General features: G+C 45.9%; 1 protein-coding gene across 1 annotated transcript in view; it reads left to right on the forward strand.

The window, feature by feature from the left end:
• DNAH6 (dynein axonemal heavy chain 6) overlaps positions 1 to 20,444 on the forward strand; it is a 596,499-nt gene that overhangs the window by 160,338 nt on the left and 415,717 nt on the right. The window contains exons 26-34 of the mRNA XM_075352201.1: positions 1,899 to 2,012; positions 2,557 to 2,682; positions 4,919 to 5,074; positions 7,149 to 7,310; positions 9,153 to 9,290; positions 15,061 to 15,228; positions 15,362 to 15,510; positions 15,606 to 15,713; positions 19,094 to 19,649. Of these exons, the coding sequence (XP_075208316.1) occupies positions 1,899 to 2,012; positions 2,557 to 2,682; positions 4,919 to 5,074; positions 7,149 to 7,310; positions 9,153 to 9,290; positions 15,061 to 15,228; positions 15,362 to 15,510; positions 15,606 to 15,713; positions 19,094 to 19,649 (1,677 nt within the window). The remainder of the gene's footprint in view (positions 1 to 1,898; positions 2,013 to 2,556; positions 2,683 to 4,918; positions 5,075 to 7,148; positions 7,311 to 9,152; positions 9,291 to 15,060; positions 15,229 to 15,361; positions 15,511 to 15,605; positions 15,714 to 19,093; positions 19,650 to 20,444) is intronic.

Consider the following 20,444-nt stretch of genomic DNA (forward strand, 5'->3'; position numbering starts at 1 on the left):
GATTTCTTTTTTAGGTGGAGGTGTGCCGCCCCTGCAGCGGATCGAACCGCTCGGATCCGGGGCTGGTGATTGCTCGTGGCTCGAGGGTCTCCGGACCCAGGGGCCACACTCAAATGAAAGAGGGAGGACTATTTACAGGGGACAGATATAGTTCGTGACACCACCCATGGTGTATAGTAATTGGGAATACCACCGCTGCCGTTGGGAGCACCCGGGGTGAACGAGTGGGGCAGCAAGATGACGTTACCCTCCACGGGTAGGGGTAGGCCCCGGGACTCTGGATGGTGGATGGTGATACGGGAGTGCAGTGCACGGGTCAGTCGGGTACTCACTCAGCAATGAAGCAGACGCTGACAACAGGGTAAACCAAGCCTCTGACTGCCGCTATCTCCTGAGGGGAGTTCATCCGAGTCCTGTCCCATGCAGCACTGCCTGATGGTCCGTAACCTGCCTCCTGCACAAAATTTAGATTGTCCGTTGTAGCCCGGTAGCTTGGAGCTTTCTGGGCCCCGCTTCCCACTGTGGCTAAGTGAAGGAGCCTGCTCTCAGGAGCTCACGCTTGGGATTTCAGTGGGCTGCTTGCTAGGAAAGTCCTATCCCCCTTGTTGCGCTAGTGCCCCTGATCTCTGAGCTTCGTGGGAACAGTCCATAAAGGCCCTGTCCTCCGCAGGTTAATTGTAATTGCTGGGTCGCCTGAAGCTTCTCCCTGACCTAGGGTTCGTGTACCCTGACGTGCCCTCGGTCCCAGACCGGTGATAGGACCAGGCTGCTGACCGTCCTCCTTGACGGGTTCCAGGCACCTAGCCTCAATCCCCTGCGACCGGGGGTCCGATTCCTCTAGGTCCAGACCACCGTCTGCGACCTAGTCTGCTTCTTCCCTGGGAGCTACAATTCCCAGCTTCCTCAGAGCTCCTCACAGCTTGAGGATTCCTACTCGACTGAACTGACACCTCCCACCTCCCCATCTGACCCCTGGGTGGGCGGCCCTATTCCTGCTTAAGCAGCCCACTGGTGTGCCTGACAGGTGTGGTGCTAAGTGTATCTAGGATTTGTGAATGCTGGTGGAGGCAGTACTGCACGTTAGGTTCCCAGAACCATGGGGGTTTGAGCCCTGCACAGGGAGGGCAGATTGTGCAGAACCCTGTGACGACCCGAATAGTCCAGGGCGTCACAGATTCTGCTATCAATCTGCCTGAAAAAGCGTCACAATAGTACTCCATAAAATGAATATAGTGCACAGCAACATTAAAACGACATTGCTGTGTAAATAATCAGTTCTATGTAATTTCTTTTCACTGCTTCAGGGTTCGGAAACCCTGAAAAGGTTAAAAGAAGTAACATGTTCATTCTCAATACTCTCAGTATAGAGAGACTGCGGCTTCCCAGTTGAAGCCACCTGGAAAAGATGCCATGTGTACATACCCTTACTTTACTTTCGTAAAGTGTGATATGGTTAGTTACACAGACATGAAAAAATCGTTAACTATGTTCTCCTGGGAAAACTGTTCAAGATAAGATCAGCCATGTTTATATTGTGCAGAGTGCTCAGGTGCCGTGTTGGCTTGCTCTGAGGTAAAATACATAAAGCGATCCAGTACTTCCTTCATGGCAAACAGTATTTTATTCCAGAATTATATAAAACATATTAGAGGACATAACACGCAGATCTACGGCACCTTACGATTATGCTTTTCAAACCTATAGGTAATTTCATGAAGGCATACAAAGATCCTGCATGCATGCTTTAATGAGGAACTATTAGACCATTCATGGGGTTCTGTTTTTTTTTATATTATCCAGCTTTATGTATTATCCAAAATAGTGTTTAGGGCTTTGTAAAATTATACTAATGTAATAAGGTATCTAAGATATGGCTAAATGGATTACTCTTCCTGTAGGTGGTGTTGACTATTTCTCAGCTCATGTGGTGCAGAGATCTAACTCATTGTCTTGAAGGAGAAGCAGAAGAAAATCTGAATTCTGTGACAGAGTTTGAGAAAGTTAATTTTGAGGTATATTATTTGTGAACGTACATGGTTCATGAAAAATAATTATGTGACGTTAGTTTTGAGACACAAGGTTATTTCATGGCATTACTCATAGTCATAGACCAAAAACTATTTATACAATCAAATTCCAAAAATGTAGCATCAGTGAAATATTGAAGTTTCCAAAATAATGAAAGTTTAGCTATGCATTTGGATACATACCCCTAAAGTCAGCAAACCCACTGAAATCAACGGGATTGGCTGGTATTCACCCATCCATGTGTGAAGGTTCGAGTATGGATCTTGATTTCTCAATCGATTTCGAGTCTCCTGACCCCAACTCGGCAGCCTCACATATGCTTAGAAGATTGTCAAGTTGGGGTTTGGAGACCTTGAAATGGTCCATAAATCATTATCCGTTCTTGGAGCGTGACACATGGATGTGTGAATGCAGCGCAATAAGTATGATCAGGAAAATAGCTGTTGGCCAAGCAATCCCGTATCTATATAGGTGCATTTCATTATCTAAAAGTTTGACTGTTTTTGTAATATCTGCTTACTTCTTCAGAGACTGAATGCTCTAGCTGGGCTTGTCCGAGGGCAGCTTCCGGCACTGCATAGAAACATCATTACAGCTTTGATAACAATTGATGTTCATGCAAGGGATATTGTCAGTGATCTTGTAAAGGACAAGGTAATCTTTATCTTTGTGATTTGCATTTAGTAACATCAGTAAAAGTCTAAACAACTGAAAACTTCAAGTATTTACTGTACTAAAAATAATGACTAACGAATCCTAACTAAGCAAAGAGGTATAAAGGAAGAATTAATATGTATAAATTACTGTAGAAGGTATCAAGAACACATACATATTACAGCTCCATATTAGCCAAGATACACACATGGTCAAAATTGTTGGGACCCCTCATTTAATCAAAGAAAAAACCACAATGGTCACAGAAATAACTTGAATCTGACAAAAGTAATAATAAATAAAAAATCTATGAAAATGAACAAATGAAAGTCAGTCATTGCTTTTCAACCATGCTTCCACAGATTTTTTTTTAAAATAAACCTCATGAAACAGGCCTGGACAAAAATGATGGTACCCCTGCAAATAATGTGATAAAAGAGACATGTTAAATCAAGGTGTGTCCAGTGCAACTAATTAGCATCACCGGTGTCTACAATCTTGTAATCAGTCAGTGGGCCTGTATATAGGGCTACAGATACTCACTGTGCTGTTTGTTGACATGGTGTGTACCACACTCAACATGGACCAGAGGAAGGGAAGGAAAGAGTTGTCTCAGAAGATTAGAAAGAAAATTATAGCCAAGCATGATAAAAGTAAAGGTTATAAGACCATCTCCAGGCAGCTTGATGTTCCTGTGACTACATTTGCACATATTATTCAGAAATGTAATATCCATGGGACTGTAGCCAACCTCCCTGGACATGACCGTAGGAGGAAAATTGATGACAAATCAAAGAGATGGATAATACGAATGGTAACAAAAGATCCCAGAAAAACTTCTAAAGAAATTATAGGTGAAGTTCAAGCTCAAGGAACATCAGTGTCAGATCGCACCATCCGTCATTGTTTGAGCCAAAGTGAACTTCAGGGAAGACGACCAAGGAGGACACTATTGTTGAAAAAAAATCATAAAAAAGCCAAACTGTAATTTGCCAAACTACATGTTGACAAGCCACAAAGCTTCTTGGAGAATGTGCTATGGACTGATGAGACAAAAATGGAACTTTTTGACAAGCCACATCAGCTCTATGTTCACAGATGGGAAAAATGAAGCATATCAAGTAAAGAACACTGTCCCTACTGTGAAACATGAAGGAGGCTCTGTTATGTTCTGGGGCTGCTTTGCTGCATCTGGCACAGGGTGTCAAGACTATCAAGGACTTCTAGAGAAAAATGTCCTGCCCAGGGTCAGAAAGCTTGGTCTCAGTCGCAGGTCATGCATCTTGCAACAGGATAATGACCCAAAACACACAGCTAACAACACCCAAGAATGGCTAAGAGGAGAACATTGGACTATTCTGAAGTTGACGTCTATGAGCCCTGACCTAAATCCTATTGAGCATCTTTGGAAAGAACTGCAACATGCTGTCTGGAAAAGGCAACCTTCATACCATACACGAGACAACTGGAGCAGTTTGCTCTTGACGAGTGGGCCAAAATACCTGTGGAGAGGTGCAGAAGTCTCATTGACAGTTGCAGGAATTGTTTGATTGCAGTGATTGTCGCAAAAGGTTGTGCGATGAATATTAAGTTAAGGGACCATCATTTCTGTCCACGCCTGTTTTATGAGTTTTTTGTTTTTTTTTAAATTCTGAGGAAGCAGAAAAGCAGTGTCTGACTTTCATTTAGTCTTGCTCATAGATTTTTTATTTATTATTACTTTTGTCAGATTCAAGTTATTTCTGTGACCATTGTGGGTTTTTCTTTCATTAAATGAGGGGTACCAACAATTTTGACCACTTGTGTATGGTACCCAAAGAAGTTTATGGGGCCCGAATATTGCACTGTGTTTTTCTACAGCCTAACAGTGGAATACTTAATCTCATGCCAACTTCTTCAAGTTAGTACATATATTTAAAAGGATTAAGCCACTAGGCTTTTGCTACCCCATCTGAGACAGAGACCCTGATTATATATATATATCCAACACTTCACCACTACCCGGTTGTATAGTTTTTTATTGAATCTCCCACATGTTCCCCCATATAGCCTTTGTTCTCCACCATGTTGCATGCGGCCGAAGATAAGGCTGAATATTACCAAACCATACAGAAATCAGTACTTTCAGTATTTTAGGTTTTGGTGATTCCTCTTCTTAATAATACATATATCTTGATACAATTTTCTGTCTAGAATATGTACAAAAATGTATATAAATGTTTCTTTTTTTTCTTAGGTTTGCAGCATTGACAGTTTTGAGTGGCAGAGACAACTGCGTTACTATTGGGATCTAGATTTTGACAACTGTGTGGCTCGGATGGCTTTGTCTCAGTATACATATGCTTATGAGTATCTTGGTGCTTGTCCTCGACTGGTTATCACTCCTCTAACTGTAAGAATATCTACCATTTAGTGAAGGGTCATCAATTCCAAAGATGTAGAACATTTTAGGAGAGATTTACTGGGAAAGGTGATTCAGTCGTATACTGATTTGTTCTGGAGTAGAATTTACCAAATTTCAACTTGGTTATCCATGTGCCAGAAATTGGTAAAATAGGGCCTGTTTATTATTGGGCACTGTGGAATAGAAAAAACACTAAATCTTACACCCATATTGTATTTTAACCATTAGTATCATCAGATGCAATTTCTGGTGCTGGACATACAGTACAATACATTGAATGCCGCAGTAACATATACAGTTAGGTCCAGAAATATTTGGACAGTGACACAATTTTCGCGAGTTGGGCTCTGCATGCCACCACATTGGATTTGAAATGAAACCTCTACAACAGAATTCAAGTGCAGATTGTAACGTTTAATTTGAAGGTTTGAACAAAAATATCTGATAGAAATTGTAGGAATTGTACACATTTCTTTACAAACACTCCACATTTTAGGAGGTCAAAAGTAATTGGACAAATAAACCAAACCCAAACAAAATATTTTTATTTTCAATATTTTGTTGCGAATCCTTTGGAGGCAATCACTGCCTTAAGTCTGGAACCCATGGACATCACCAAACGCTGGGTTTCCTCCTTCTTAATGCTTTGCCAGGCCTTTACAGCCGCAGCCTTCAGGTCTTGCTTGTTTGTGGGTCTTTCCGTCTTAAGTCTGGATTTGAGCAAGTGAAATGCATGCTCAATTGGGTTAAGATCTGGTGATTGACTTGGCCATTGCAGAATGTTCCACTTTTTTGCACTCATGAACTCCTGGGTAGCTTTGGCTGTATGCTTGGGGTCATTGTCCATCTGTACTATGAAGCGCCGTCCGATCAACTTTGCGGCATTTGGCTGAATCTGGGCTGAAAGTATATCCCGGTACACTTCAGAATTCATCCGGCTTCTCTTGTCTGCTGTTATGTCATCAATAAACACAATTGACCCAGTGCCATTGAAAGCCATGCATGCCCATGCCATCACGTTGCCTCCACCATGTTTTACAGAGGATGTGGTGTGCCTTGGATCATGTGCCGTTCCCTTTCTTCTCCAAACTTTTTTCTTCCCATCATTCTGGTACAGGTTGATCTTGGTCTCATCTGTCCATAGAATACTTTTCCAGAACTGAGCTGGCTTCATGAGGTGTTTTTCAGCAAATTTAACTCTGGCCTGTCTATTTTTGGAATTGATGAATGGTTTGCATCTAGATGTGAACCCTTTGTATTTACTTTCATGGAGTCTTCTCTTTACTGTTGACTTAGAGACAGATACACCTACTTCACTGAGAGTGTTCTGGACTTCAGTTGATGTTGTGAACGGGTTCTTCTTCACCAAAGAAAGTATGTGGCGATCATCCACCACTGTTGTCATCCGTGGACGCCCAGGCCTTTTTGAGTTCCCAAGCTCACCAGTCAATTCCTTTTTTCTCAGAATGTACCCGACTGTTGATTTTGCTACTCCAAGCATGTCTGCTATCTCCCTGATGGATTTTTTCTTTTTTTTCAGCCTCAGGATGTTCTGCTTCACCTCAATTGAGAGTTCCTTAGACCGCATGTTGTTTGGTCACAGCAACAGCTTCCAAATGCAAAACCACACACCTGTAATCAACCCCAGACCTTTTAACTACTTCATTGATTACAGGTTAACGAGGGAGACGCCTTCAGAGTTAATTGCAGCCCTTAGAGTCCCTTGTCCAATTACTTTTGGTCCCTTGAAAAAGAGGAGGCTATGCATTACATAGCTATGATTCCTAAACCCTTTCTCCAATTTGGATGTGAAAACTCTCATATTGCAGCTGGGAGTGTGCACTTTCAGCCCATATTATATATATAATTGTATTTCTGAACATGTTTTTGTAAACAGCTAAAATAACAAAACTTGTGTCACTGTCCAAATATTTCTGGCCCTGACTGTATGCTAAACAAACATTATGGTGAATATCAGTCAGAAATGTGACTGCTGACTACAGTTTCTCTAGTGGAGAGGAATCAAAATGAATTAATGAGGTGATTTCTATCTTTTTCCAAGGATCGATGTTATCTTTGCCTTATGGGTGCTCTACAGCTGGATCTTGGAGGAGCTCCAGCGGGACCAGCAGGGACTGGGAAAACTGAGACTACAAAAGACCTTGCCAAAGCACTGGCTATACAGTGTGTTGTGTTCAACTGTTCTGATGGGTTAGATTACAAGGTAGGCTATGAGATACAGTTAACATGTAATTAATACATTTAACATGGACTTAAAAAATTAATTTCAGTGTGATTTTTTTTATATGGCCAAAAAAACCCATTCCAAATTGGAGGTCTATGAGAGACACTTTGGACTACAGTGACACCTAACATTTTTGCAGTAAGACCTATATTGTAGATGAAGGTTGGCCTTACCTGACTGATTTCGGCAGCTGACCACCTGATGTTTATGGGGACCTCCTTAGTCTTCACCAACAAATGCTGTCAAGGAGAGACGTAGAAGCGTAATCAGTTGGAAATTCAACACCAAGCCTTTCGTTTTCAGGGAGATAAGTCGCTGACAGAAATGTCGGGCAATATCTAAAGCGGGCTTTACACACAGCGACATTGCTAGCGATGTCGCTATTGAAAGCACCCGCCCCCGTCGGTTGTGTGTCACGGACAAATCGCTGCCTGTGGCGCACAACATCACTTACACCCGTCACACATACTTACCTGCCTAGCAACGTCGCTGTGGCCGGCGAACTGCCTCCTTTCTAAGGGTGCGGTTCGTTCGGTGTCACAGCGGCGTCACTAAGCGGCCGCCCAATAGAAAACGGAGGGGCGGAGATGAGTGGGCGGGACATCCCGCCCACCTCCTTCCTTCCTCATTGCCGGCGGTCGCAGGTACGGTGATGTTCCTCGTTCCTGCGGTGGCACACATAGCGATGTGTGCTGCCGTAGGAATGACGAACAACATCATACCTGCAGCAGCAACGATAATCGGTATAGGAACGACTGGTCAATGATCAACGATTAGGTAAGTAATTTTGATCGTTAACGGTCGTTCCTGTGTTTCACACGCAACGACGTCGCTAACGAGGCCGGATGTGCGTCACGAATTCCGTGACCCCAACAACATCTCATTAGCGATGTCGTTGCGTGTAAAGCCCGCTTTACTCCTTTCTGTCTATAAAAAACATTGACAATGTACTGAGCCATCACTTATGTATATTTAGGAGTCAGGAGAGAGCGCCATCTGCCGAATAAACTGATCAGTTGACAGCTATTTGATGTGTATTCCCAAGTTTACGACATTGGAAACATTAATAAGGACTGTACAAGACATTTGCAAGTGTATGATATTTGTAGCCCAAGCCTTAGGCTTCATATTCACTTCAAGATAATTGTGAGCAAGTGTCATTAAAAGTGCTTGTGTTATAATTATCTTACAGTGTAAGAAGGGTGCTAATCACCGGATGAATGAGCAAAACGCATATTCATCAGGTTAAAAGATATTTTCTGCTGCATAAAAAAGAAATCATCATTTTTGTTATCTAAACAGCACTTACCTACCAGGAACCAAGGCAGCATATGAGCAATCAAGTATGGATCACATAGATCGCTCAGTGCAGATAGTATGTTTTGGACTAACTGTTTAAATAGTCATTTAAAAGACCGCCAAACGGTAAAAGTTGACTGCCATATTGTGCCGCCGGTTAGTCCATATAGATCGTTAGACTAGGTTTTAAAAGTGAGGTTGCCACTGGCCAAAACCACATCTGCATAGTGGCCAGTGGCTTTCTTATCACTCAATTGCAGAATTGTTTGGCCACTAGCCACCACATGTGAACGTGGTTTCAGCCGCATGTGGCCGTCACAGTTATAAAATCCAGCTGTTTCTTTTGTACATAGTGATCGCTCCCTTAATTAAGATAATGCAGTACTTTCATATGCAGAACCAATGAAAACCAGTATCACGACCTGATATCACATCACTCTAATAGCACACCACTCCAATTGCACAGCACAGCACTCTAATAGCACAGCACTCTGCTACACCTTTTCTGCTCTTTTCTTGCAGATGATGGGTCGATTCTTCAGTGGTTTGGCTCAGTCTGGAGCCTGGTGTTGTTTTGATGAATTCAACCGAATTGATATTGAAGTGTTGTCCGTAATTGCCCAGCAGCTCATTACAATAAGAAATGCTAAAGATGCAAAGGTAAAGCTGATTTCCTCTGCCAAGCCTAAATTAATGTATCCTAAATGTTTCCAATACTCAATGAGGCTCTAAGTTATAGTGTAATGTGTCCCCCTTAGATATACACATAATATCTGTTATTCAGACTAAATGTCAAAAGTTACCTAGGAGTCATCACCATTACCATCTAATTTGTTGATTACACACAGCCATGTTTTCATGGTAACTTTACATGTAGAACATAGAGAGACCACATCTGATATTTGCAATTTGATTACTTTGTGGCATACAACATAAGGAGACTTCTAACGCCACAAACCTGTAGGAATTGATGTTTTCAGGTCCAAATGCACACTCTGTTTTGCTATCGGGGTCCTTAACACTAGAAGTCCCAGAAATTTCGAGCTCCCCCCTGAAGTCCCGAAAGAGGGTCAAATGCCCCTTAGGGTACCGTCTCACTAAACGACGTATCAGCGATTCCGACCACGATATGACCTGGTCAGGATCGCTGGTGCGTCGCTACATGGTCGCTGGTGAGCTGTCAATCAGGCAGATCTCACCAGCGACCAGTGACCAACCACCAGCCACCAGCAACTTGTGGAAACGATGCTACGCTTGGTAACCAAGGTAAATATCGGGTAACTAAGCAAAATGCTTTGCTTGGTTACCCAATATTTATCCTGGTTACCAGCGCACACCGCTTAGCGCTGGCTCCCTGCACTCGTAGCCAGGGTACACATCGGGTTACTATGCAAAGCAGAGTTACCCGATGTGTACTCTGGCTACGTGTGCAGGGAGCAAGCACTGGCAGCCTGAGAGCGGCATACGCTGGTAACCAAGGTAAATATCGGGTAACCAAGCAAAGCGCTTCGCTTAGTTACCCGTTGTGTACCTTGGTTACGTGTTTAGGGAGCAGGCAGCTCGGCTTCTAGCAGCTGCCGATGCTTCTAACCAAGGTAAATATCCGGTATCCAAGCAAACCGCTTCGCTTAGTTACCTGATGTGTACTTTGGTTACGTGTGCAGGGAGCAGGCAGCCCGACTTCTAGCAGCTGCGGACGCTGGTAACCAAGGTAAATATCGGGTATCCAAGCAAACCGCTTCGTTTAGTTACCCGATGTATACCTTAGTTACCAGCATCCGCAGCTTCCAATCGCCAGCTTCCTGCTCCCTGCTCCCTGCACATTCAGATCATTGCTCTCTCGCTGTCAAACACAGCGATGTGTGCTTCACAGCGGGAGAGCAACGAGCAAAAATGAACCAGCACTGTGTGTAACGATCAGCGATTTCACAGCAGGGGGCAGGTCGCTGCTTAGTGTCACACATAACAAGATCGCTGATGAGGTCACTGGTATGTCACAAAACCTGTGGCTCAGCTCTCGCTATGTGAGAAGTACCCGTTAGTCCAAACAATAGAACTAACTAGAAACTAAATGGCTAAACTCAATGGAAAACAACAACCTCCTGTGGTGCAACAGTAATGGCCTTAATTACAGAACAAAAGACGGTGATGATAGGATGTTAGCTAAAATCCTTCAGGTGATTCGACCCGACCCGTTTCTGGGTTCCAAAGGTAGAAATGTTAAATGACCCCTCTCTGGGACTTCTAGTGTTAAACTTGGATTAGCAGGCAGCAGTGTTAAATGTTACATTGTTGAGGGGATTAGCAAAAAGTGCTAATACTGTTTATACAATTCAACCCTTGACTTTGTAGTGGAGTAATTTACAAAGACTGACTACTGTCCTCGAATTCTCCAAAGGGATGGACACTTTTGTGTCTTAATGGCAGAATTAAAGGGAACTAATCACCAGGATTTTTGTATATAACCTAAAGCCAGTGCTATACTGGCACTATCAGGCTGATTCTATACATACCTGTAGTGGTCAGCTCGGATGTTTAGGTTTTGAAATCCAAGAAAGGGAAGTTTGTAAAATGAGCAGCTTCTTGAGTGACAGTTGCAGTGGAACAGATAATAGATTCATAGTCATTCCCTCCCCCTGTTAGCATTAGCATAAATATTATACAAATCACTCACTTTGTCTAGCAGGACCTGTGGTGAGGCCCTGGGACCCCGGATGGTGGGATGGGATGCAGGGGGAGTGCAGGCTCGCTGGTTGCAGGGGTTAATCAGGTACTCATTCAGCAATAAAGCAGACGCTGACAACAGGGTAAACCAAGTCTCTGGGTGCCGCTGCCCTCTTGGGGGAGCTCGTCTGGGTCCCGTCCCCTGCAGCACTGCCTGGTGGTCCATGACCTGCCTCCTGGCACAGTATTTTTAGAGTGTCCTTTGTGGCCCGTTAGCTTGGAGCTTTTGGCCTCGCTCCTCACTGTAGTTAAGTAGAAGAGATTGCTCTCAGGAGCTCAGGCTTGGGATTTCAGTGGGCTGCTTGTTTGGAAAGCCCTATCCCCCTCGTTGCGCTAGTGCCCCCGATCTCTGAGCTTCGTGGGAATAGTCCATAGAGGCCCTTTCCTCCGCAGGTTAATTGCCGGGTTGCTTGAAGCTTCTCCCCGACCTATGGTTCGTGTACCCCATCATTCCTTCAGTCCCAGACTGGTGATTAGGCCCAGGCTGCTGACCATCCTCCAAGACAGGTCCCAGGCACCTAGCCTCAATCCCCTGCGACCGGGGGTCCAACTCCTCTAGGTCCAGACCACTAGTCTGCTTCTCCCCTGGGAGCTACAACTCCCAGCTTCCTGAGAGCTCCTCACAGATATGCCTGACAGGGTGTGGTGCAAGGTGTATCTAGGATTTGTGAATGCTGGTAGAGGCAGTACTGCAGGTTGGGTTCGCAGAACCATGAGGGGTTGAGCCCTGCACGTGGAGAGAAAGATTGTGCAGAACCCTGTGACGACCTGAATAGTCCAGGGCGTCACATTCCCCCTTGGTTAAATGTAGTTCGTCCCCGAGCTACAAGACATACAGAGGTTTATTTTGTAACTGAAAAGAGAAAAATTACATTTTTATTAACAATTCCTCATCCCTCACAGGGCAGGTACATTACTTAAACGTTACATCTAAACTCTTAGAGTTCATTTTCATTAAAGAACCCTGGGAACGCTACCGATTGTAGTGGTAGTCAGTGTTCAGCAGTGTAGCACCTTCCTTCAACAGTCCATTTCCAATGTCCCTCTCTCTTCAATCCGCCACTCAAACAACCTGAAGCCCGCCGCTTCCTACTTGGTTCCGTGACAGGGTTGAAGCCCTGGAGGCATAAAAGACAACTCTGTAACAGTCCTGAGTAACCTGGTAGCCGTTACCCTTTTGTGCCAACCCCCACTAAGGCCTCCTGATGCCGTCTACCAGTACCGCACCATCCAAGTCTTTTCCTCGTAACAAAGCATGGAAAAAGGTTCAACAAGGATGACACAGTCTATTTGCAGCAGAAACGTCTCCTGTCACCTTCCATCAGAGACCCTTCAGCCGATCCCTGACAGCCTTTTCCCTTTAAACTGAACACTGGAGAACGTTCAACAAAGGTGACAGTCCAGACAACCATTTTCAAACTTTTTACAAACTTGCAGGTTCCGGTCCCTTAGTGTCAGGAACCTCCGGGGCACACTCTGGCAAAGTGCCCTAGTAAACCACAGCAGCAGCATATGGGGACCACCACATCCATGGTGTTAGTCGGGGTCTCATCATCTGAAGTGGACTCTTCTTCCACTTCCATTATCTCTAATTCGTGCACCACCCTTGATGACAGGGACATTCGATAGCCATTTCCCCCATAGCGTGGCACCCAGGCAGCCTCCGGGGTGCTGGAACCTGAATCTCCTTCCTCCATTTCTTCCGGTTCTAAGTCTATGATCACTGGGACAATTTAATCGGGGTTTACGGTCTGGTCATCTTCAGCGGGAGTTGAGGAATCCGCTGCTGATGTTGCTGGCAGCACCTCGGGGTCAGCTGTGGTCGAGGGCAAAGGCAACAGGGCGATGGCGGTGGCCGGGGGCAAACCGGACTCCGCGGCCGGATTAGCCAGGTCAACCGGAGCTGGGTTTCTGCTTACCCGGTCCACACACAGGACTTCTCTTTCTTGGGCCCACTCCGCTGCGGCCGCCCTCCGCTTTTCAATCCAGGCAGCTGACCCAGGAGCAGCATGCTCAGCTGAACAGCCACGCTCTTCCGACATCTTGCCTCTGAGGTGCCCAGGAACTTTATGGCAGAGCCCTGGCGTCCCTGCTTCACTTCCGCTGTTACATGCCGTCACACCCCCTTGGTTTTCGCCAGCCACTCACTTTCACACTGGGGCACTCTGGGAACTTCTGGTTCCAGCCACACTCTCAGGACAAAGGGCGGGGCTTTGCGCGCTTTTGGCCTGGAAGATGGCGTTTTGACGCCAAAGATGGCGGAAAATGGCGGGAACGGGATTTTGACACCGCAGCTTGGATTCTAAGTCACACGTCACCCAGGTTAATGGGTCCTGTCCGAATCCTGTTCGTGACGCCAACTTTTTTGGGATTGTAATGCCCCAGCAGCGGTCGAACCGCTCGGATCCGGATGTCACTGCTCGTGGCTCGAGGGTCTCTGGACCCAGGGGCCAAGGGTCACACCCGAATGAAGAAGGGGGGTATTTACAGGGGAGATATATTTTGTGACACCACCCGTTGTGTGCAGTAATAAGGAGTACCGCCGCTGCCGTTGCCGTGATGAAGTGGGGCAGCTAGATGACGTTATCCTCCACGGGTAGGGAAAGGCCCCGGGACCCCGTATGGTGGGATGGGATACAGGGGGAGTGCAGGCTCGCTGGTTGAAGGGGCTAATCAGGTACTCACTGAGCAATAAAGCAGATGCTGACAACGGTGTAAACCAAGTCTCTGGGTGCTGCTGCCCTCTTGGGGGAGTTTGTCTGGATCCCGTCCCCTGCAGCACTGCCTGTTGGTACATGACCTGCCTACTGGCACAGTATTTTTAGAGTGTCCTTTGTGGGCCGTTAGCTTGGAGCTTGGCCCCGCTCCCCACTGTGGCTAAGTAGAAGAGCTTTCTCTCAGGGGCTCACACTTGGGATTTCAGTGGGCTGCTTGTTTGGAAAGCCCTATCCCCCTCGTTGCGCTAGTGCCCCCGATCTCTGAGCTTCGTGGGAACAGTCCATAGAGACCCTGTCCTCCCCAGGTTAATTGCCGGGTTGCTTGAAGCTTCTCCCCGACCTAGGGTCCGTGTACCCCGTCGTGCCTTCAGTCCCAGACCGGTGATTAGGCCAAGGCTGCTGACCGTCCTCCAAGACAGGTCCCAGGCACCTAGCCTCAATCCCCTGCGACAGGGGGTCCGACTCCTCTAGGTCCAGACCACCGTCTGCTACCTAGTCTGCTTCTCCCCTGGGAGTTACAACTTCCAGCTTCCTGAGAGCTCCTCTCAGCTCGAGGACTACCACTGAACTGACTTGGCACCTCCTACCTCCCTGCCTGACCCCTAGGTGGGCGGCCCTATTCCAGCTTAAGCATCCAACTGGTGTGCCTGACAGGGTATGGTGCAAGGTGTATCTAGGATTTGTGAATGCTGGTGGAGGCAGTACTGCAGGTTGGGTTCCCAGAACCATGGAGGGTTGAGCCCTGCACATGGAGAGAAAGATTTGCAGAACCCTGTGACGACCTGAATAGTCCAGGGCGTCACACATACAACATGTATTACTGGGAGGGACACTCACACAAGAAAAATATGTGAAAGTTAGGAGCAAATGCAAACCGAATAACCGAATATAAAGGGATCTGAAAAGAAATGAAGGAATTATGAGTGCAGCGTAAAAAGTATAAGTATAAAAAACAACAGTTTATCAAAACTATGTATCTTTCTCTGTAGCTTTCCAGGTTTATGTTTGAAGGTCGAGAGATCAAGCTGGTTATGACATGTGCAGCATTTATTACAATGAACCCAGGCTATGCAGGAAGGACTGAGCTACCAGACAACCTGAAGGCACTTTTCAGACCATTCTCTATGATGGTGCCAAATTATGCTTTAATTGCTGAGGTAGGAGTATAGTTATATAATAATAATAATAATAATAATAATAATAATAGCAATAATAATAATAATAATAATAATAATAATATCTGTCCATTATAAAAAAAATGTGTCTTTTTTTATTTTTTTTCATTTTCAGGTCATTCTGTATTCTGAAGGTTTTGAGTCCAGTAAAGTACTGGCCCGCAAGATGACACAAATGTATAAACTTTGCAGTGAGCAGCTATCACAACAAGATCACTATGATTTTGGGATGAGAGCTGTTAAATCAGTTTTAGTTATGGCTGGGTAAGAAAAGTCTGTACATTATACCATACTTTACTATGCTACACTTCTGTAGTGCTAAGATATACTAAAATAAGTGCAATGTTCTATCTTTTTAGGTCATTAAAGAGAGAGAATCCCAATTTAGATGAAGATGTGGTTCTGATCCGAGCTTTGCGGGACTCAAATCTACCAAAGTTCTTAACAGATGATGCTGAATTATTCAGGTGTGTAAATCTGTAGAATCCAATCAGTAGAAGCTGGAAAGAAATAAATGTGGAATAGGGTCTTATCCAGATATAACAGTAAGGGGTACTTTGCACACTACGACATTGCAAGCCGATGCTGCGATGCCGAGCGCGATAGTCCCCGCCCCCGTCGCAGCTGCGATATCATTGTGATAGCTGCCGTAGCGAATATTATCGCTACGGCTGCTTCACATACACTCACCTGCCGCGCGACGTCGTTCTGGCCGGCAAACCGCCTCCTTATTAAGGGGGCGGGTCGTGCGGCATCACTGCGACGTCACACGGCAGGCGGCCAATAGGAGCGGAGAGGTGGAGATGAGGAGGGTTGTAAACATCCCGCCCTCCTCCTTCATTCCGCATAGCCGACGTGAGCCACGGTGACGCAGGTAGGAGATGTTCCTCGCTCCTGCGACTTCACACACAGCGATGTGTGCTGCCGCTGGAGCGAGGAAAAACATCGGATCGTTGCGTCAGCGTAATTATGGAATTCGACCACGCTACACCGATGATACGATTACGACGCTTTTGCGCTCGTTAATCGTATCATCTAGGATTTACACGCTACGATGTCGAGAGCGACGCAGGAAGTGCGTCACTTTCGACATGCCCCCACCGACATCGCACCTGCGATGTCGTAGTGTGCAAAGTGCCCCTAAAGGGAGGTCTAGGATAGACTCACCTTGTATAGTTGTGAGTGACATAACCCTCGGATTTATGAGCTTAAAATTTCAAAGTTTGAAAAAAGTGCAATATTGTATTTGTTTTTTGGCAAATTTCCGATATTCTCACAAATAAACACAAAAAATAACAACCTAAATTTTTAACTATCATAACTACCAAGAAGTAGGTACCTAGGGAACATTTGGTTATGGTTTAAGGTGGTTAATGCAGGAGTTCCCAGTATGAAGGGGGTTAATGGAGTGGTTGCAGAGGTCCCAGTATGCAGAGGATCAATGCAGGGATCTAGGAGAGGTTACTTAGCAGAGGTATACTCATTGTCTTTTGTCTGCTTGAGAGATATAGGGGATGATCATGGGTTGTTTGAGAGAGCTGAGGGATGAAGAATGGCTGATCCTAGGCTGCTTGTTGCCAGGGGATGAGAGAGGGGACAGAGGGGCTGCTTGTGACCAGAGAGGGTGTGATGAAAGTGACTTGAGCACTGCCACCAATGGATATTTAAACCTAGTAGTTTAATGGAAATGGAAACAAAAGTGCAGTTTTCAACATTTCTGTGTGCTGTAGAGTATGAATGCTGAACTTGGTCACTATGGACAATCATCTTTTTGACATAGTTTTTAATAGGAGTTCTTAAAAAAAATCTGACTCAACCATAACAATAAAAGCAGACAGCACATGAACACTAGGAAATGGAGACTCTATTAGGGTACGGCTTCATTTGCACATAGCTTGTGATGTCAGAGCATCAGAATCGCTATGCCAATGACCCTCTGCTGCGGGTGTCAGCTGAGGGTCATGCGACTGTGATGCGATTTTGTGCGGAGAAGAGGGAGGCAGCACTTTCTTCCCATCTCCTCTGCTGCCTGTCTCTGTGTATATCGCACTGCACTCAGATTACATGCGTGTGCAGTGCGATGTTTCACACGCTCCTGTCGCAGGCGGAGAGGGGTTCTGAGGAACACCGCTCGTCTGGGGATTCGCTGGCGCTCGGGTCCGGTGCTTCTGCTCCTCGGTGGCTCGAGCACGGGACCGGACCCTGGGCTCGAGCAGCGCCTCCTCGCCAACGAGTGAAAAGGGGAGGTTTGGTGGTGGGATGTCGGTTGTGATGCCACCCATGTGGTTGTGGTGATGGTGGGCACCACCGCTGCTGATGACGGGGGTTCCCGGGAGCGATGGCGGGGAGCAGCAGAGGTGTTGGCCCCTCTGTGGGTAGGGGCTGTTGGTCCCGGGGCCCCAGTTGGTGGGTTGGATTGGTGAGTAGGGGATAGGTGCAGGTGCCGATGCGGGGAGGCAGCGCAGAAGCAAAGCAGCATTACAGTGCAGCGCTGTGCCGGATGACACTGGTGTACTCACTCAGGTAGTCAATGACAGAGTCTCTGGTAAACCAAAGGGCTGGATGGATGGGGCCCGCAGTCGGCTGCGGCGTCTTCTCTCTCCCCGGACAGGTTGATGGTGTCTGTCTTTCCCTGCACCTGTGTGTAAGTGTTTGACCCCTATGGATTCCCACGGGTGGTCCGCTCCCCGGCTTGTACGTGTCGGGAGAGCCCGTTTTGCCCGCAGGCGCTGGCCCTTGGATCTCTGGCCGTGGCGGTGGCTCTTATCCGGACGGGTTGGGCTGTTGCCTTCTGACGGGACTTGGTTGGGAATGAACCCCTGAGGTCCAGACCGCAATCAGAGAATTTGACCGTTACGGCGGCTTCCGAGCCTAGTCGGGGTCTGAGTACCCTGCCTTGGTGCTTAGCTTTAATGCGCTCCCCGATTCGGTACCGGCGGGCCACCGCCCGACCCCGGTCCTACGGTTCCGCAGACTTCCACTAATGCCTGCAGACGGCCACCACTGTCTGCCGATCTTGCTGTTGGTGCCTGGGCTCCGACCCAGACACACCAGTCTCTCCTTCAACCTCCAACTTCCACTTCACTCCCACTTAACTGACTACTTTTTCCCGCCTCCAGACCTGTGAACTCCTCGGTGTGTGGGGCCAACCGCCTGGCTCCGCCCCACCTGGTGTGGACATCAGACCCTGGAGGGAGGCAACAAGGGTTTTTGTTTGACGGGTGTTCTTGACCAGGGGAGGGGGTGTGTGTGTATGATGTTATTCTGTGACCCCTGGGGTCCAGGGCGTCACACTCCCATAGACTTGTACTTGTGTGTGTGTGAGCCGATAATCGATGTCAAATGCAGCATGCTGTGATTTATTCCGCATGCCGCTATGGTATGAGAAATCAAGAACAGATGGACACTGCCCCCATGGTTTTGCACTAGAGTGAGAGCAATCCGATGTTTTATCAGATTGAACTCGTCCATGAAAAACGCAAGTGGAACCGAGGCCTAAGGCTGGGTTCACATGTCCTGTAGTAATTTATTATTATGGATCTGTTCGAGATCTGTTTGTCCATTTGTAACGGATCCGTTAAGAAAATAACGGATCCCCTACAAATGCAAGTACAACAGATGGCTAAATAACAATCTGTTAGCAGATCAGTTGTCCATAGATTCCTATGTTAAAAAAACGGATCCAGCAGAAATCAGTTTTCCAACGGATTCGTTCTAATGGATGACTATAGGGACATGTGAACGTAGCCTTACACTTAATTTGATACAAACTGTTTTGCATTAGTCGATGTTTTTGCAACTCATCACTAGTCCCATAATAATCATTATTTATTCTCACATTTTTCAGTGGGATCATATCTGACCTTTTCCCTGGAGTTGTCATTCCTGAACATGACTATGGCACATTACAGTCCACCATTATAAAAGTAATGTTAGCTCGTGGGCTGCAGCCTGTGTCCAGCATGGTGCACAAGGTCATTCAGTTCTTTGAGACCATGATCGTCAGACATGGAGTCATGCTAGTTGGACCCACCGGAGGAGGAAAGACAACTGTCTATCAGATCTTGGCAGATACCCTGACCGCCTTGTATCAGGCTGGTGAGACACATCATTTCTACCAACCTGTTAAAACGTATGTACTAAATCCAAAGTCCATCACAATGGGAGAATTGTATGGAGAAGTCAACAATTTAACCTTGGAGTGGAAGGATGGTTTAATGGCACTGAGTGTCCGCGCGGCTGTAAATGATACTTCAAAAGACCACAAATGGATCATCTGTGATGGCCCTGTTGATGCTTTATGGATTGAAAACATGAATACTGTCCTGGATGATAATAAGATGCTCTGCCTGGCAAATAGCGAGAGGATCAAATTCACTCCCCAGATTCATATGGTGTTTGAGGTAATTCAGTAAAACATCTTATACTTTATAAATGAATTCCTAATACTGGGTGGAGATGTAATACTACTGTCTAACTCTACAGTTAAAGCTTATAGACTTAAAAGGGAACTGTACTGTCAACAATTTTTACATAAATCAATAGTTCAGGTGACTAAGAAATTTTACAATGTATTTCATCAGAGAACTCTGCTTCCTTCTCCACTTATTTGCCATTTTGTCTTCTCGTTCCACATCCTTAAGTCAACATCCACTCTGAGAAAGACATCTTTCTAAAGTGAAGTTTGCTGCTAGTCCTGTGAGGTGTAAGGTTATACCTTCTCTTATAATCTATGGAGAGGGGAGAGTGTAAGAGGAGTAAGGGGGCAGAAGGATAAAAAAGACAAATATTGTGCTCAGCTTTTTAACAAGGTTTTTTTTTTTTTACCTTAACCCAGAGCTGGATTCACATCTACACTGATTACTATTGGTCTATAATTAACTCCACACCTCTGCTGGTTTTGTCTCTGTCTGCTGTGTGTGTGAGAAATCATAGCAGCTAATTTCCCCCCACCAGCTCAGAGTAAATTGAAGCAATTGAAGATTAAAGGGAACCTGGTTTTTCCCTTATGAGCTGCGGCCACCACCATTGAGCTCTTATGTAAACAGCATTCTAGAATCTATATATATAATTGCCTTATTCTGTCTGTCTGTCTGTCTGTCTGTCTGTCTATCTGTCTGTCTGTCTGTCATGCTCCGAAATTGTGTCCTTACGGTGACACAAAGCTGATTGGCCGCTGGGCTCGCCATGGCCCCGCC

Source organism: Anomaloglossus baeobatrachus, chromosome 1, assembly GCF_048569485.1.
Source record: "Anomaloglossus baeobatrachus isolate aAnoBae1 chromosome 1, aAnoBae1.hap1, whole genome shotgun sequence".
NCBI lineage: Eukaryota > Metazoa > Chordata > Amphibia > Anura > Aromobatidae > Anomaloglossus > Anomaloglossus baeobatrachus.